The sequence below is a fragment of the Bos indicus genome, chromosome 4, assembly GCF_029378745.1.
Source record: "Bos indicus isolate NIAB-ARS_2022 breed Sahiwal x Tharparkar chromosome 4, NIAB-ARS_B.indTharparkar_mat_pri_1.0, whole genome shotgun sequence".
Classification (NCBI taxonomy): domain Eukaryota; kingdom Metazoa; phylum Chordata; class Mammalia; order Artiodactyla; family Bovidae; genus Bos; species Bos indicus.
Window position 1 is genome coordinate 40,707,630 of NC_091763.1, and position 12,865 is coordinate 40,720,494.

Below are 12,865 nucleotides of genomic sequence, written 5' to 3' on the forward strand. Positions count from 1 at the left end.
TGAATTCGTTAACAAAAGAAACCACTCCTTACTCACAAATAAACAATTTCAATTTTTTTGAGTTAATTTCAATATACAGTCATTTTAAAAAAAGAAATACAAGCGATGAAGAAGTCACAGCTTATACACCACCAGATTGGGCCTATCTATATCCAGACTTGAGCAGCACTGAGAAGTCCCTCCTTAATCTGGAGCCCCAACAGGGAAAGGGTCCTGGGAAGTACATCCACCCCATGGGTGAGACTTCAGATTGAAGTTTTGGGATCTCCCATTTATAATCCCAGGCCAGCCACATGCAAACTGATAGCCAAATTGCAGTTTTGGTTTTTAACTTTTACAGTGCTGTTTGTTTCACCTCGTGACTCATCAACATTTCTTAGAACCCCTTGGGGGCTCGTAAGCCCTTCAGGGGTTTAGTAGATTCCAAGATCTACTCTCTTTCCCATATAAAATACTGTCTGACTGGTGGGGCTCACAGGCAGGCACAGAATTCAGGCAGTGTCCAGGCAGGTCAGAAACCTGCTCTCCTGCTCCTGAAGCCTGAACTACACTTTGTTCATTTTAATTTCTCTAACACATCCTCATATTTTAGGAGGATACTTTTTCTATTCCCAGGAAATGAAAGGATATTACATCAGTATGTTTTGAATATCTTCAAGATTTTTCCAAAGATCCTTCCAAACTGGTGTTATCTCGGTTTGCAGTTTTGGGTATTTATTTACCCTGGCAACTGACATGACAAGATTATTCCTGATTTTAGTATCTAAACAAAGCAGTTACCAATAATTTATCCTATAAAACACAAGGCAGAATGTGGTCCATCGTCCCCTTCTGTGGGGAGCCTTTTTAGGAGGACTCGTGGTCTCTGCCGTAAGTGAACTTGTGCTTAAGAAAGCAGGACTACCTAGCAATACATCTTCTGGTAAAAAGGAAAGGTCTTTCATAATCTAGAATTTAAGTTCTGCACCTTTAAAGCATGACCAACTATCTTTTTATTTCCTTATCCCCCAACTGGCTCAAAAATTAGTTAAGGAAAAAGTTGTAAAGATTGAATTTAGAAACAATATTTCAAAAGGAAATATTAGATTCATACAGAAACAAAAATTCAGATAGAACAATTAGAAAACTAGAGTAAATATTTTGTGACACAACAGGAACTAGACAAAGTACAAGATTTTAAGGAACATCTTTTAATGTTCAAAACCAGTCTTTCTGAGGTGACAATGAAAGCAAGAAATTTTACAACAAATGACTATGAATACACATTCTACAGCTAGTAATCTTCCACATAATTTCTGTATTATCATTTACATCTCTTAGTACTAGCACAGCATTCTGAAGGTGCCAAGTGTAAGTTGTATGCAACTGAGTAGAAAGATGAAAATTTGCTCAGATTTCCAGAAGAGCTGTAGAACGTGGAAGATAGCAAAGTTCTCAAGCATGTCCAAATGCATAACCATTGACAAAAATATAAGCATATATTGTTATAAATACCATGGTTATAATGCCTTGCTGATGCTGTACAAAGGATTCCGTAGAGGAAAAAAAAACTTGAGAAATGTATAATAAATGGTTCATAGGCTAGTCATTTAGTTTACATTTTCAAATATCTTTCAAAATATTTGCTCTTCAGAGGCAATGTACTGACAGTACTGGGTCTGTGTTTTGCAGGGACACTGATGAGGGTAGTGATGTTTTCCTTTTGATGAGGAAGGCTAGTGTTCAGGGTCCAGGATTTGTGTAGAATGACCATCTCTCTGCTGAATTTAGCATTGGGAATAAATCAGTGAATCAGTACCAAGTAAAAATAAGTGGATCACGCTCAAGCCACATCTGTAGAAACTGAAGTCCATTCCATTGTGAACATGTTGAATTTTTAAAAGTGCTGGTTTTTCGTTCGAAGTGTGGAATTTAATGATGTCTTAATAATCCTTTTGAAATGTGCTGCTGCTTATGGGGGCAGGTGGGAGGGAGTGTCACCAGTTCTTGAACTGTAAGATAAGGTGTGTTTTGCAAAAATAAAGCATGAAAATCTTGACTTTTGTAAGGTGATATTAAGAAAGGTCCTGACATAGCTGGTTCATAAATGTAGAGACTCTTTTACTCCCTGGAAAGAAGAAAGATAAGGTACATATCAGAAATTCATGGGAAAATAGTTAAGACTCAAATTCTATATATTAAAGATGTTGTATTTTCTAGAAATCAGCCCAATTTATCCAGCTGTAGAGAAAACTTCTCTGATGTGCTTCACGGATAAGGCAGTTATTTTCCCATTCCAGGGTTCATGGAAGACTCCTTCCCAGCTCTCAAGAGCTGCACACAGTCAGATGAGGAGGGTCACTCATTAAATCTGCTCTGCGTGAGCATTTCCACTCCTTGCTGTCCCTTCAGACCATCCTCTGTTTAGTGGTGTATGTACTGCTTCTTTTGAAAAGACTATTGGCTTATTCTCTTCGTGATCCATTGAATAAATCCACACCTTCACTCTCCCATCTTTACTTTATTCCCTCTGCACAGCGTCTCCTTATTTTTCAGTTGTTTATAAATATTCCCAAAGGCATAATTAATTACAATATTCAACATGAGGCCTGTTTAAGGAAATCTATATCTGTGATTCTTCTAAATCTAGTAAATCAAGTAATCAACCTAGAAAATTTTTCTTCTCTATTTGTAAAGAAAAAAAGACATACTGTTGTATAAAGAGCAGTTACTTTCCTTGTAACAGTCAGAAGTTTAAGCCAAACCAATATACTTGTTGATAAAGACACTCTGGAAAGTTTTCAGTCTTTTACTTTCAGCTGCATAGCTCTGCTGAATCGCTCAGTTGTGTCCAACTCATTGTGACCACATAGACTCTAGCCCGCCAGGCTCATCTATCCATGGGGATTCTCCAGGCAAGAATACTGAAGTGGATTGCCATGTCCTCCTCCAGGGGATCTTCCTGACCCAGGAATCAAACCAGAGTCTCCTGCATTGCAGGTGGATTCTTTACCTGCTGAGCTACCAGGGAAGCCCAAGCTACATAGAGACCCAAGATGTTGGACATTCAGGGCTCATTAAGCACTGATGAAATAGGTTATGTAATTTCAATAGAGAATAATACCAAAAAATTTACAACTACTATAGTTCATTTTGAAAAGCTTATCTTCCCACTAGAACAAGTTTTGTTTTAACTTGGCTTTCAATAGATGATATTTTGGTCTATTATATAAATGGTCATATGAATTACTGTGTTTAAACATAACTTGTTACTGGATTGATGACAGGTTTTAAAGGTGATGCCATATTTCCTTTATTATAACATGAATGTATTAGCATTTTGAATACATTCTGTCCAAATAGACCATAGGCAGAATTGTTCAGTCTCCTCTTAAGGAAATATATATAGGCAGAAAGCATCAGAACAAAAGATCGAGTTGCCTTCCTCAGTCTAAGCTTTCAATCTCACGAACACACACACAAAAATTGGTCCAAAAAGGCCAGTTTGTTTTTTAAATCTTCAATTTAACTGATTCACACTTTGAAAATAGTTTTATACTGTTAAAATGTACTTTTCTGTAATGTCTCCAAAAAACAGAAGGGATGCTGATAGATCCATGGCTACTGGAAAATCATAAATTTTTATTAGGGATTAGCTGTGAAATTCATGTAAAATGGCATGATTTGAGCACATGAAGGTCAATAATTGTCAGTGGCAGCTCCAGAATTTCTATACAGGGCAGCTTACTGTCAGCAATCTGAAAGTGGAATGAGAAGACTTGTTTTAAAATTGTGATTGGTTTTCTTCAGAGCAATTTGCTGCTGTTGTTGTTCACTTGATAAATTATGTCCAACTCTTTGCAACCCCATGAACTGGAGCATGCCAGGCTACCCTGTGCTTCACTATCTCCCTGAGTTTGCTCAAACTCATGTCCATTGAATCAGTGATGCCATCTAGCTATCTCATCCTCTGTCACCCTCTTTTCTTCATTCCCTCAGTCTTTTCCAGTGAGTCGGCTCTTCGCATCAGGTGGCCAAAGTACTGGAGCTTCGGCATCAGTCCTTGCTTTAATTTAGATTATATATATATATATATATATATATATATATATATTTATTTATTTATTTATTTTCTTGTTTTTCTTCTGGGCTTCCCTGGTGGCTTAGACGGTAAAGAATCTGCCTGCAATGCAGGAGACCCGGGTTCAATCCCTGGGTCAGGAAGGTCCTTTGGAGAAGGGAATGGCAACTCATTCCAGAATTCTGGCCTGGAGAATTCCATAGACACAGAAGTCTGGCGAGCTATAGTTCATGAGGTGGAAAGCAGTAGGATACTACTAAGTGACTTTCACTTCGCTTCATTTTTTTTCTTTGATATCCCAGGGAAGGAACGGTGTATAGAACCTATGGGTTAGTAGAGAATCCACTCCCCTCAGGCCATACCAATGCCATGTATGATTATTAAAGAAAGGCTTCCATTTAGAGAAAATAGGGTCTGGTATACACTCCTCTGTGTACAAGGGGACATGGGTACTAATATTTAAAATACAGAGGCCTGAACTCCCTCTTTAGTTTTGCTAAAACTCATCCATCCATATTTATCTGATTTTTCCTTTAAACTCTAATTATTTGGTTTTAGTGAGTTCAAGTTTATTCTATTTTCTTGTACTCATTTAATTCTAGTTCCTGAATTATAATCATTCATCAGGGCTTCCACATGGAACATCTAGGGTGCATGTCATGATTTTGGACAGCATGTCTATATGCAGCAGCTCTGTTTTTATATTAATATGCTATTTGCATTTAAAAATAGCATATTTTTATCTGATTTTATCTCTACCATTTAGTGACTCTTTAATTCTCATTATTTTATAGCTTATCTAATTTTACTTTTTATTTTCTTTTCCCTTATAAATTTCAGTCTTCCCAAATAGCTGCCATTTTCAGTTTCACATAACGTTTCCTAGTCAGATATAATAAATTATTTGTGATTTTTAAAATAACTATCTAGAAATAATTAAGAAATAAAAATTGAGTACATGTATAGCTTTGGTGCAGCATTCTAACTTTTCAAAGGTAACACCTTCACAGTTTAGCCCATTTCCTCCCAAAATAAAGATGAAATATAGTGATCTGTTTAATATTGATAAGCCTAAGTACTCATTCAGTCTTCATTTTAACTTGCATTAAGTGTCTCAAAGTTTCAAGAATATATTAAAAATGATAGTTGACTAGACATGTTCATTAATATTTGCAGCCTAGTTTATAACTGTTTTGATAAAATGAAAACAAGTAATATTTAATGTTACTGAAGTAATATATGGTTTCTGTTATATACTTACTTAATTTACTCTCTTTGATCTGCATGCACAATATGAAATCATGAAAGCAATAAACATCACCACACCAACACTGAGCAAGACGATTTCTACCAGGCCCAGGAGGTTTATTTTCCCAGTCACTTGATTTCTGAACATTTCCGCCTTCTCATCACCAATGGTACCAGTCTGTAATCAAGTTAATAAATAGTGTTATTTGAGTAGGTTTGAGAGCAGAATACTCAAAACTCTCCACTTATGTGTATCACTTTTATCGAAACAGCACACGAATGTCAGTCATCTTTATCTGCAAGACAAGCCTGTTGGAATTCTCTTTGTATGTCAAAGAACACAGTAAATGCCCAGGTAGAATATTTAGAGAGAGAGAGAGAGAGAATATTCCTTCCTTTAAACATGTTATCTAGTGTTATTGAATATACTGATTTCATTGATCGGTATAGCAGTCTTACTGAAATATTCTCCAGTTTCCCAGAGGTTGCTTCTTAGTGACAGAAGGAAATGGCAAAGCTCAACTGTTTCTATCCTCTAAAGGCTTATGCAATGCATTTCCTAATTCTGTGGTTTATCGGTTCCATGATTTATATTTAAAATATCTTGTCAGGCACTAGATAGACAGCCTACATCTACTCTTAATTTGCCCATTATAAGCTTGGGTGGTTTTATTAGCACTACAAGGCTCATATTGAGTTATTTGGAGTTTAATATTTTCATGACTCTTTCCTAACACATGTACTATGACAAGAAAAATTATCTAATAAATGTATTATGAAGTATTTTTATTTTCATAAAAGTTAGACTAAGTCTAACATAATCCTGATACTTCTGTATGACTTGTTTTAAAAAATAATTAATTATATAATTAATAATATATAAACTCACCCATAGATACAATGGAAAAACAAGTTCAAATACTGTGTGTGTGTGTGTGTATTTAATTTTCAAACATCAAAAACTTTTTCTGTATATTAAGCTTACTGTTTTTAGTGACTAATAGATAAAAATACTAACCTCATTAAGCCAAAGAATAGGGACAATATAGTTGTGCTTCAGATTCTTCAATGCTCTGTAATAAACATTGAAAATAAGTATGAAAATATATACTAATATGCTATACACATATGACAGATATTAGTAATTACTAGTGAAAATAAATGTTCAGAAATTAGTTGCTTTTACAACCTGGTTAAGTTACGTGCTTTGTTTCCCCTGTAATGAAGCATTTAAATTTTAATATTGCTGTTTCTCAGACATCTTTCCTACATACACATCTTTTTAATACAGATTTTTAAAAATATTTATTTATTTTTGGCTGCACTGGGTCTTCGTTGCCATACGTGGGCCTTTTCTAGCTGCGGCCAGCAGGGGCTACTCTGTAGTTGCTGTGCATGGGCTTCTCGTTGGAGTGGTTTCTCTTGTTGTGGAGCATAGGCTCCAGGAGCGCAGGCTTCAGTAGCTCTACATATGGGCTCAGTAGTTACGACTCAACAGCTCCAGAGCACAGGCTCAGTTGTTGTGGTGCACGGGGTTAGTTTCCCAGAGGCCTGTGGGATCTTCCCGTATCAGGTATCAAACCAGCGTCCCTTGCAGTGCAAGGTGGACTCTTAAGCACTGAACCATAGGAAAGCCATCTAATACAGGTTTTTTAATTAGAGTGACTTTTTCTAAGTATGTATTTTTCCTTTAAACAAATTCTACCCAGGAAACTAAAATATGAATGCTGAAACTATTGTCATAAAAATATTTGGACAGTTAGCAAAGAGAGAAATACCAGAAATACTCATTCCAAAATATGGGTAAGTACCATTTCACTACACATTAGATGTAATTCTAAATTACAAATGACAGTTATAAGCATTTGATAATTATTTAATGACATTAAGCCAAACAGAAGTTGAAATTTTATTTCCATCTCCTTTGATAGATATATCCGCATCTTACAAGAAAATTTGAAAAATCGAAATAAAACTTGTTTAAGAAACTCACTCAATTTTTTTTGCTGGCTTGACCAGCATGTTGACCTGCAGCCGTTTTGCAAACCGTAAAGTAAATCCAGTTATCTAAAAAGAGAACAAACTAATTACCAGCTTATTTTAAAAACATTCTTTTATAATATCCAGACCTTATTTTTGTTATGTAGAGCCTAAGGTGAAAGTGTACTACTTGAACCTGTGAAATTTGTTATTTATTAATTGGACTTAATCAGACATATTGAATATTACTATGAGTATATGCATATGTGTATACAGATATATCCTTGCCCAACCTAATGTCAAGGTTTAGTTAGATTTGTGATGTTTACTTGAATTGCTTTTGGGGAATTAGTAATGACATCAACAGTAGTGAAATCTAAAACTCATTTGACAAAATATATCCTGGAATTTAAATACATACTCAGTCAGAATCCATGTATCATCAGTATAATTATAATGTTACTTCTGTCATCATTTAAACTAAAATATGACTACTAAAGTCCTGACATTTCATTTAGCTGTTGAAAAGGGGAATATTAATATAAATGAAAAATTGAAACTATTAAACTATAGGGACTTAATAGATTTTTCTTGACAGTAAGAAATATATTTGATCTTGCCTCAAGTGCATGTATACCCATAAAAAATTTTTAATCCCTCATGATCTACAGGGTCCCTTCATATAAGCAATATTTGCAGTTAAGAATAAAGTACATTTGAAAGAGTAACATATAAAATCATTTTAATCCAAATAGAATGATTTTCATTATTCCTGACCTTTACTGAAAAACTAAAATTATCTTGACATTTCATAAGCAACAACAGGAAGAAATCACTGTAATTTTCCTTGAAGTAAAAATAAGTAATTTATTAAGAATGGAGTACAATAAATGTGACTAAATGTGACTGATAGAAAGGAGATAATTTAATTTTTTCTTCATTTTTATAAAATAAATCCGATCAATAAAGTATTTGCTTACAGGTTCAACATCTAAGTACGTGCTGTGTTCTTCTTCATTTGGACTTAAGCTTTCAATAGGTTCTGCAAGTTCAGGACTTCCATGTAGAAAATGAGGAAGTGAAATGTACACAGGTTTTCCTGAAAGCAAGTTTTAAGAGACAGTTGGGATAAATCATTTTCCTCATTTCATATACCACCTAGGAAAGATTTCCTTGAAAACAAAGCTTTATAATTTAAAAAAAGAAATGCAAATTTGGCTTTGAAATCTAATCAGGGGATGAGAGTGAGGGAAAATTATAGTATCTGATCACTTTTGAACAAAAATAAAATGTAAACTTCTACATCATCCTACTGACTATTTAGTTAATGTCTGTTGTTCATCCCTTAAGGTGTTTATTTTCACCTTAGGTGTTTTCAATATGTAAAGCTTAGCTACGGAACACAAAGTTACAACCATATACCATCATGTTTCAGGCTGTAAAATGTCTTTGGACTGAGAATTTATTTAAAGAGGCTTTTCTTTCTTTATTCTCACCCACTCTAACATGAAGAAGGTAAGCAAAATAAGATAGACTCCAGATGCCATGTTTGAATCAATTTTTGTTTCAGAGACATCCTAAAATATACTTATTTTATTTACAGATTCTAGATTAGAATAAGAAAAATGTCAGATGGACAAGTTGGGATGCTCAAAGTATTCTGCAAACTATTTTCATTTTACCCTACATCTAAAAGGAGCACAGCCATTCTGCACAGCAAAAGAAATGGTCAGAAATGAAACGGGTAGGAGAAAATACTTCCAAAACACGTATCCCATAAGTGATTAACATCCAAAATATACAAGAATTCACGCAACTCAAAAAACATAAATAAACCATTTAAAAATGAGCAAAAGACCTAAAGAGACATTTTCCAAGTAGCACGGGAAGTATCGATAAGCATGATTATACCTAATAAAAACTAACTTTTGGAACACGAAAATAACTGAGACCCTGAAGCAAGACAAACATCAAAACAAAAATATCCTACCATCACTCTTACTTTCTGCCCTTATTGCTTTCTCACTTTATATTTCTGGTGGAAAGGAATCCTGGGTGAAGTTTACATTTTAAAGGATAATGCAAATTATGCCATGGATTGTGACACTGAGAACTTGTACTCACCTTCTTTGCATTTGCCAATGTCTAGCACACCATATAAGGTACAATTTTTTGAGATGATTTTTTCTGTGCAGAAACAGTGGTTGTCTGGATTTTGAAATGGAGATGCAAAAGCAAAGGATGGAAGAATAAATCTATACACAGGGATTCCTTTCAGATTTATTTCAGCTCCAAACACAGCATAGATGGACCTGAATACAGATAAGAAAGAGCTTCATTCTGGGAATCTAAACTTCGCTGTGGAAATTTGTTTTATCTTCTATTTAAATTAATACTATTGCTGCCTTAAATTAGAAAAATTAGATATAATCTTATTAGAATCCTTACCTTTTAGGGAAAAAAAAAAACTTGCAAAATTTTAAGACACACTAGAACTTAATACTTGAGTATGAGCTATTCTTATCTTTGTTTTCAAACGCTTCTGAGAAATATTTTTGCTTGTGAATTACCGTGGAGTATTTACAATTAAGGCATTCCTCACAGTTAGTTTCGTTTATGGATTAAATATTTTCTAATCTCCAGTTGACTATTTGAAGAAATGCTGTTCTCTTCAATTTTACAGATAAGGAAAAAGATTCAGAGATATTATGCTTGCTTTACGAAACAGTGTTAAGAAACCAGGTGAGCATTCAAGGATAGACGCCAGCGCTTGCGTGATGGCCTCTGGGCCCCCATCAATTTGAAAAGATGCTGTATGGTCAGTGGGGCGCATGGACATGGTTCTGTGTTTGTGGTATCCTCTTCTTTACAAAGACTGGGCATGCCTTTCTAGATTTGACTGTTATCACTCTTACTGCTAATTTAGAAAAAGAATGAAAAAAGTAGTTCTTACTTAAAAATAACAAAAAGAAACTGATTTGCATTATACACAACGTCCTTCTACATCAAATTTTAAAGACTCATAAATACATTGTGTGTGTGTGTGTGTGTGTGTGTGTGTATATTGGTGGCTCAGTTGTGTCCAACTCTTTGCAACCCCATGGGCTGTAGCCCACCATGGTCCTCTGTCCATGGGATGCTCTAGGCAAGAATACTGGAGTGGTCTGCCATTACCTTCTGCAGGGCATAAATACATCATGAATTTCACATTGTATTTATTCTTAATAGATCAGGAAAAAAGTCCCTAAAAGTATTTTCTTTTTCTCAAATAACATGATTAATAAGCATGAGTTTCTTGGTCTGTGTTTTATCACTTAGAGAAAGAATTCTGACTTGGAAAAATACATCATTGTCTTTCTCTTACCTGCAAATATCAGAGGAGAAAAATTGCAATACCCTTGTCTTCTCAACAAAAGGTGGAAATGAGGCTGCATCTGTTTAAAAACCAAACCAGTGGCAAGGGATTAGATGGAAAGAGTGCATCTTAGACAAATCTAGAAATCTTGATTCCAGCATGGTTAAGAGAGATATGATGCAAACTGTATATATAAAATTAAAATTCTCCAGTAACTGCATTTTAAAGATGAAAAAAAAAATGTATCAAGTATATGTTGTTTAACCCTATATATCAAAAATACCATCATTTTAACATATAAAAATTAACAAATTTCTGAAAATCCAGTGTTTATACTTACCCTATTTCAGTTTGTACTAGCTGTGTTTCAAGTGCTGCTGAATTGTGACCTGTAGCTGCTGCTGCTGCTGCTGCTGCTGCTGCTGCTAAGTTGCTTCAGTCGTGTCCGACTCTGTGCGACCCCATAGACGGCAGCCCACCAGGCTCCCCCGTCCCTGGGATTCTCCAGGCAAGAATACTGGAGTGGGTTGCCATTTCCTTCTCCAATGCATGAAAGTGAAAAGTGAAAGTGAAGTCGCTCAGTTGTTTCCGACTCTTAGCGACCCCACGGACTGCAGCCAGCAGGCTCCCCCATCCATGGGATTTTCCAGGCAAGAGTACTGGAGTGGGGTGCCATTGCCTTCTCCGATGTAGCTAGCAGCTACCATATCTAATAAGACTGTATACTATACGTAGTCACTGGTATTCTGTTTCATATTAAATTTTCCCATTCCATAAGTACAGATGAAAGTTTTTAAAAATGTCAAAATTACGTTGTCAAAATTACGTTGTTAAAACTGCAATTTTATGTTTTTAAATCTTCCATCTATCAGTAGAATAGCAATTTTTTAATCTTGAGATTCCTTTAAAACTCATTTTTGTAAATGTTGTTTGTACTTTTAATAGCAATCCATTCACCTACCCTTATGGCTGATCAATATTTTTTAAATCACTAAACAATTTCACACAAATGGTTGGAAAATGTACACATCAAACTAAAAAGGGCATTTTTTGAGCTTAGTAAATCTTTACTACGGTTGTGCTCCATAGTACACACTGGATGTAAGAAAAAATAGCTAGATAATTCCTCCATTTGCTCCACAAATTAATATCACCAAACATGAGCCACCACTGAATGTGTTTGTTCAAAACAGTAAGACCTACCCTTCAGTTATGAATACCATACTCTTTTTCTGGTAACGGCTCTGACCTTGTGATTTTATTACATTTCACTTACTTTTTGTGATAGGTGAAATATAACAGAGGATCTCAGTGAACCTGATAGAGACATTGAGAGAATGGGATACTGAAGGTTAAATTCCCCAAATAGGTCCCTGAATGGGCCTTGCCTACAACTGCTGTCCCAACACCTTAGCCATTAATGGAAAAGAGTACACTGAAAATCTTTAAAAACCATCGGAAATATCATCAAAGATTATGTTGTAATGACACCAGTAACTACCAAGAGCCATGACCATAACATAGCTGATACTAGCAGGGCTCTCTTTTTTTAAAATACATTCAAATATAAATAAATGTTTTCATTTTATGTCTTTAAACTTAATGAAGAAGATAGAGGAAGTACTTCTAAATCATGATTTAAAAATCAACTTGCATCCATTTACATTTCATTAGTCTTTTTCTCAGAGAAGGCAATGGCACCCCACTCCAGTACTCTTGCCTGGAAAAATCCCATGGACGGAGAAACCTGGTGGGCTGCAGTCCATGGGGTCGCTAAGAGCTGGACACACCTGAGCAACTTCACTTTCACTTTTCACTTTCATGCATTGGAGAAGGAAATGGCAACCCACTCCAGTGTTCTTGCCTGGAGAATCCCAGGGACGGGGGTGCCTGGTGGGCTGCTGTCTATGGGGTCGCACAGAGTCAGATACAACTGAAGCGACTTAGCAGCAGCAGCAGCAGTCTCTTTTTCTAGTACTGTGACCAAGAATCTCCCATCAGAGTCCCTGGTCTACCCGGTCAATCTTTGCTCCTAGTTTGTTTTACTGTTATTTTCTTCTTAGATACTTTTAATTTCATGCTTGATTCTATGTATATGTTACTGTCATTAATGGATCCTCTTATTACTGTTTTAAAAATGCTCTATTTTTTGTTTTAGACTAAGATTTAAATATATTTTAAGCCCATAAGCAATAGTTTACTATTTAGGAGAAGCACACTAT

The 12,865-nt window shown here is 35.3% G+C and overlaps 1 protein-coding gene across 20 annotated transcripts in view; it reads right to left on the reverse strand.

Annotated features, from left to right (window-relative positions):
• Window positions 1–1,170: 1,170 nt before the first annotated feature.
• Window positions 1,171–12,865, reverse strand: part of LOC109557336 (platelet glycoprotein 4) — a 92,731-nt gene continuing 81,036 nt past the window's right edge. For 19 of the 20 annotated variants that reach the window (XM_070787697.1, XM_070787690.1, XM_070787687.1 and 16 more), the window contains 7 exons: window positions 10,653–10,722; window positions 9,413–9,600; window positions 8,269–8,387; window positions 7,302–7,375; window positions 6,327–6,381; window positions 5,322–5,486; window positions 1,171–2,107 (listed from right to left, as the gene is read on the reverse strand). In XM_070787697.1, the coding sequence (XP_070643798.1) occupies window positions 5,322–5,486; window positions 6,327–6,381; window positions 7,302–7,375; window positions 8,269–8,387; window positions 9,413–9,600; window positions 10,653–10,722 (671 nt within the window). In that variant the 3' untranslated portion in view covers window positions 1,171–2,107. Of the gene's footprint in view, window positions 2,108–3,267; window positions 3,738–5,321; window positions 5,487–6,326; window positions 6,382–7,301; window positions 7,376–8,268; window positions 8,388–9,412; window positions 9,601–10,652; window positions 10,723–12,865 lie in introns of those variants that run through there. The other variant, XM_070787699.1, reaches the window with a different exon arrangement.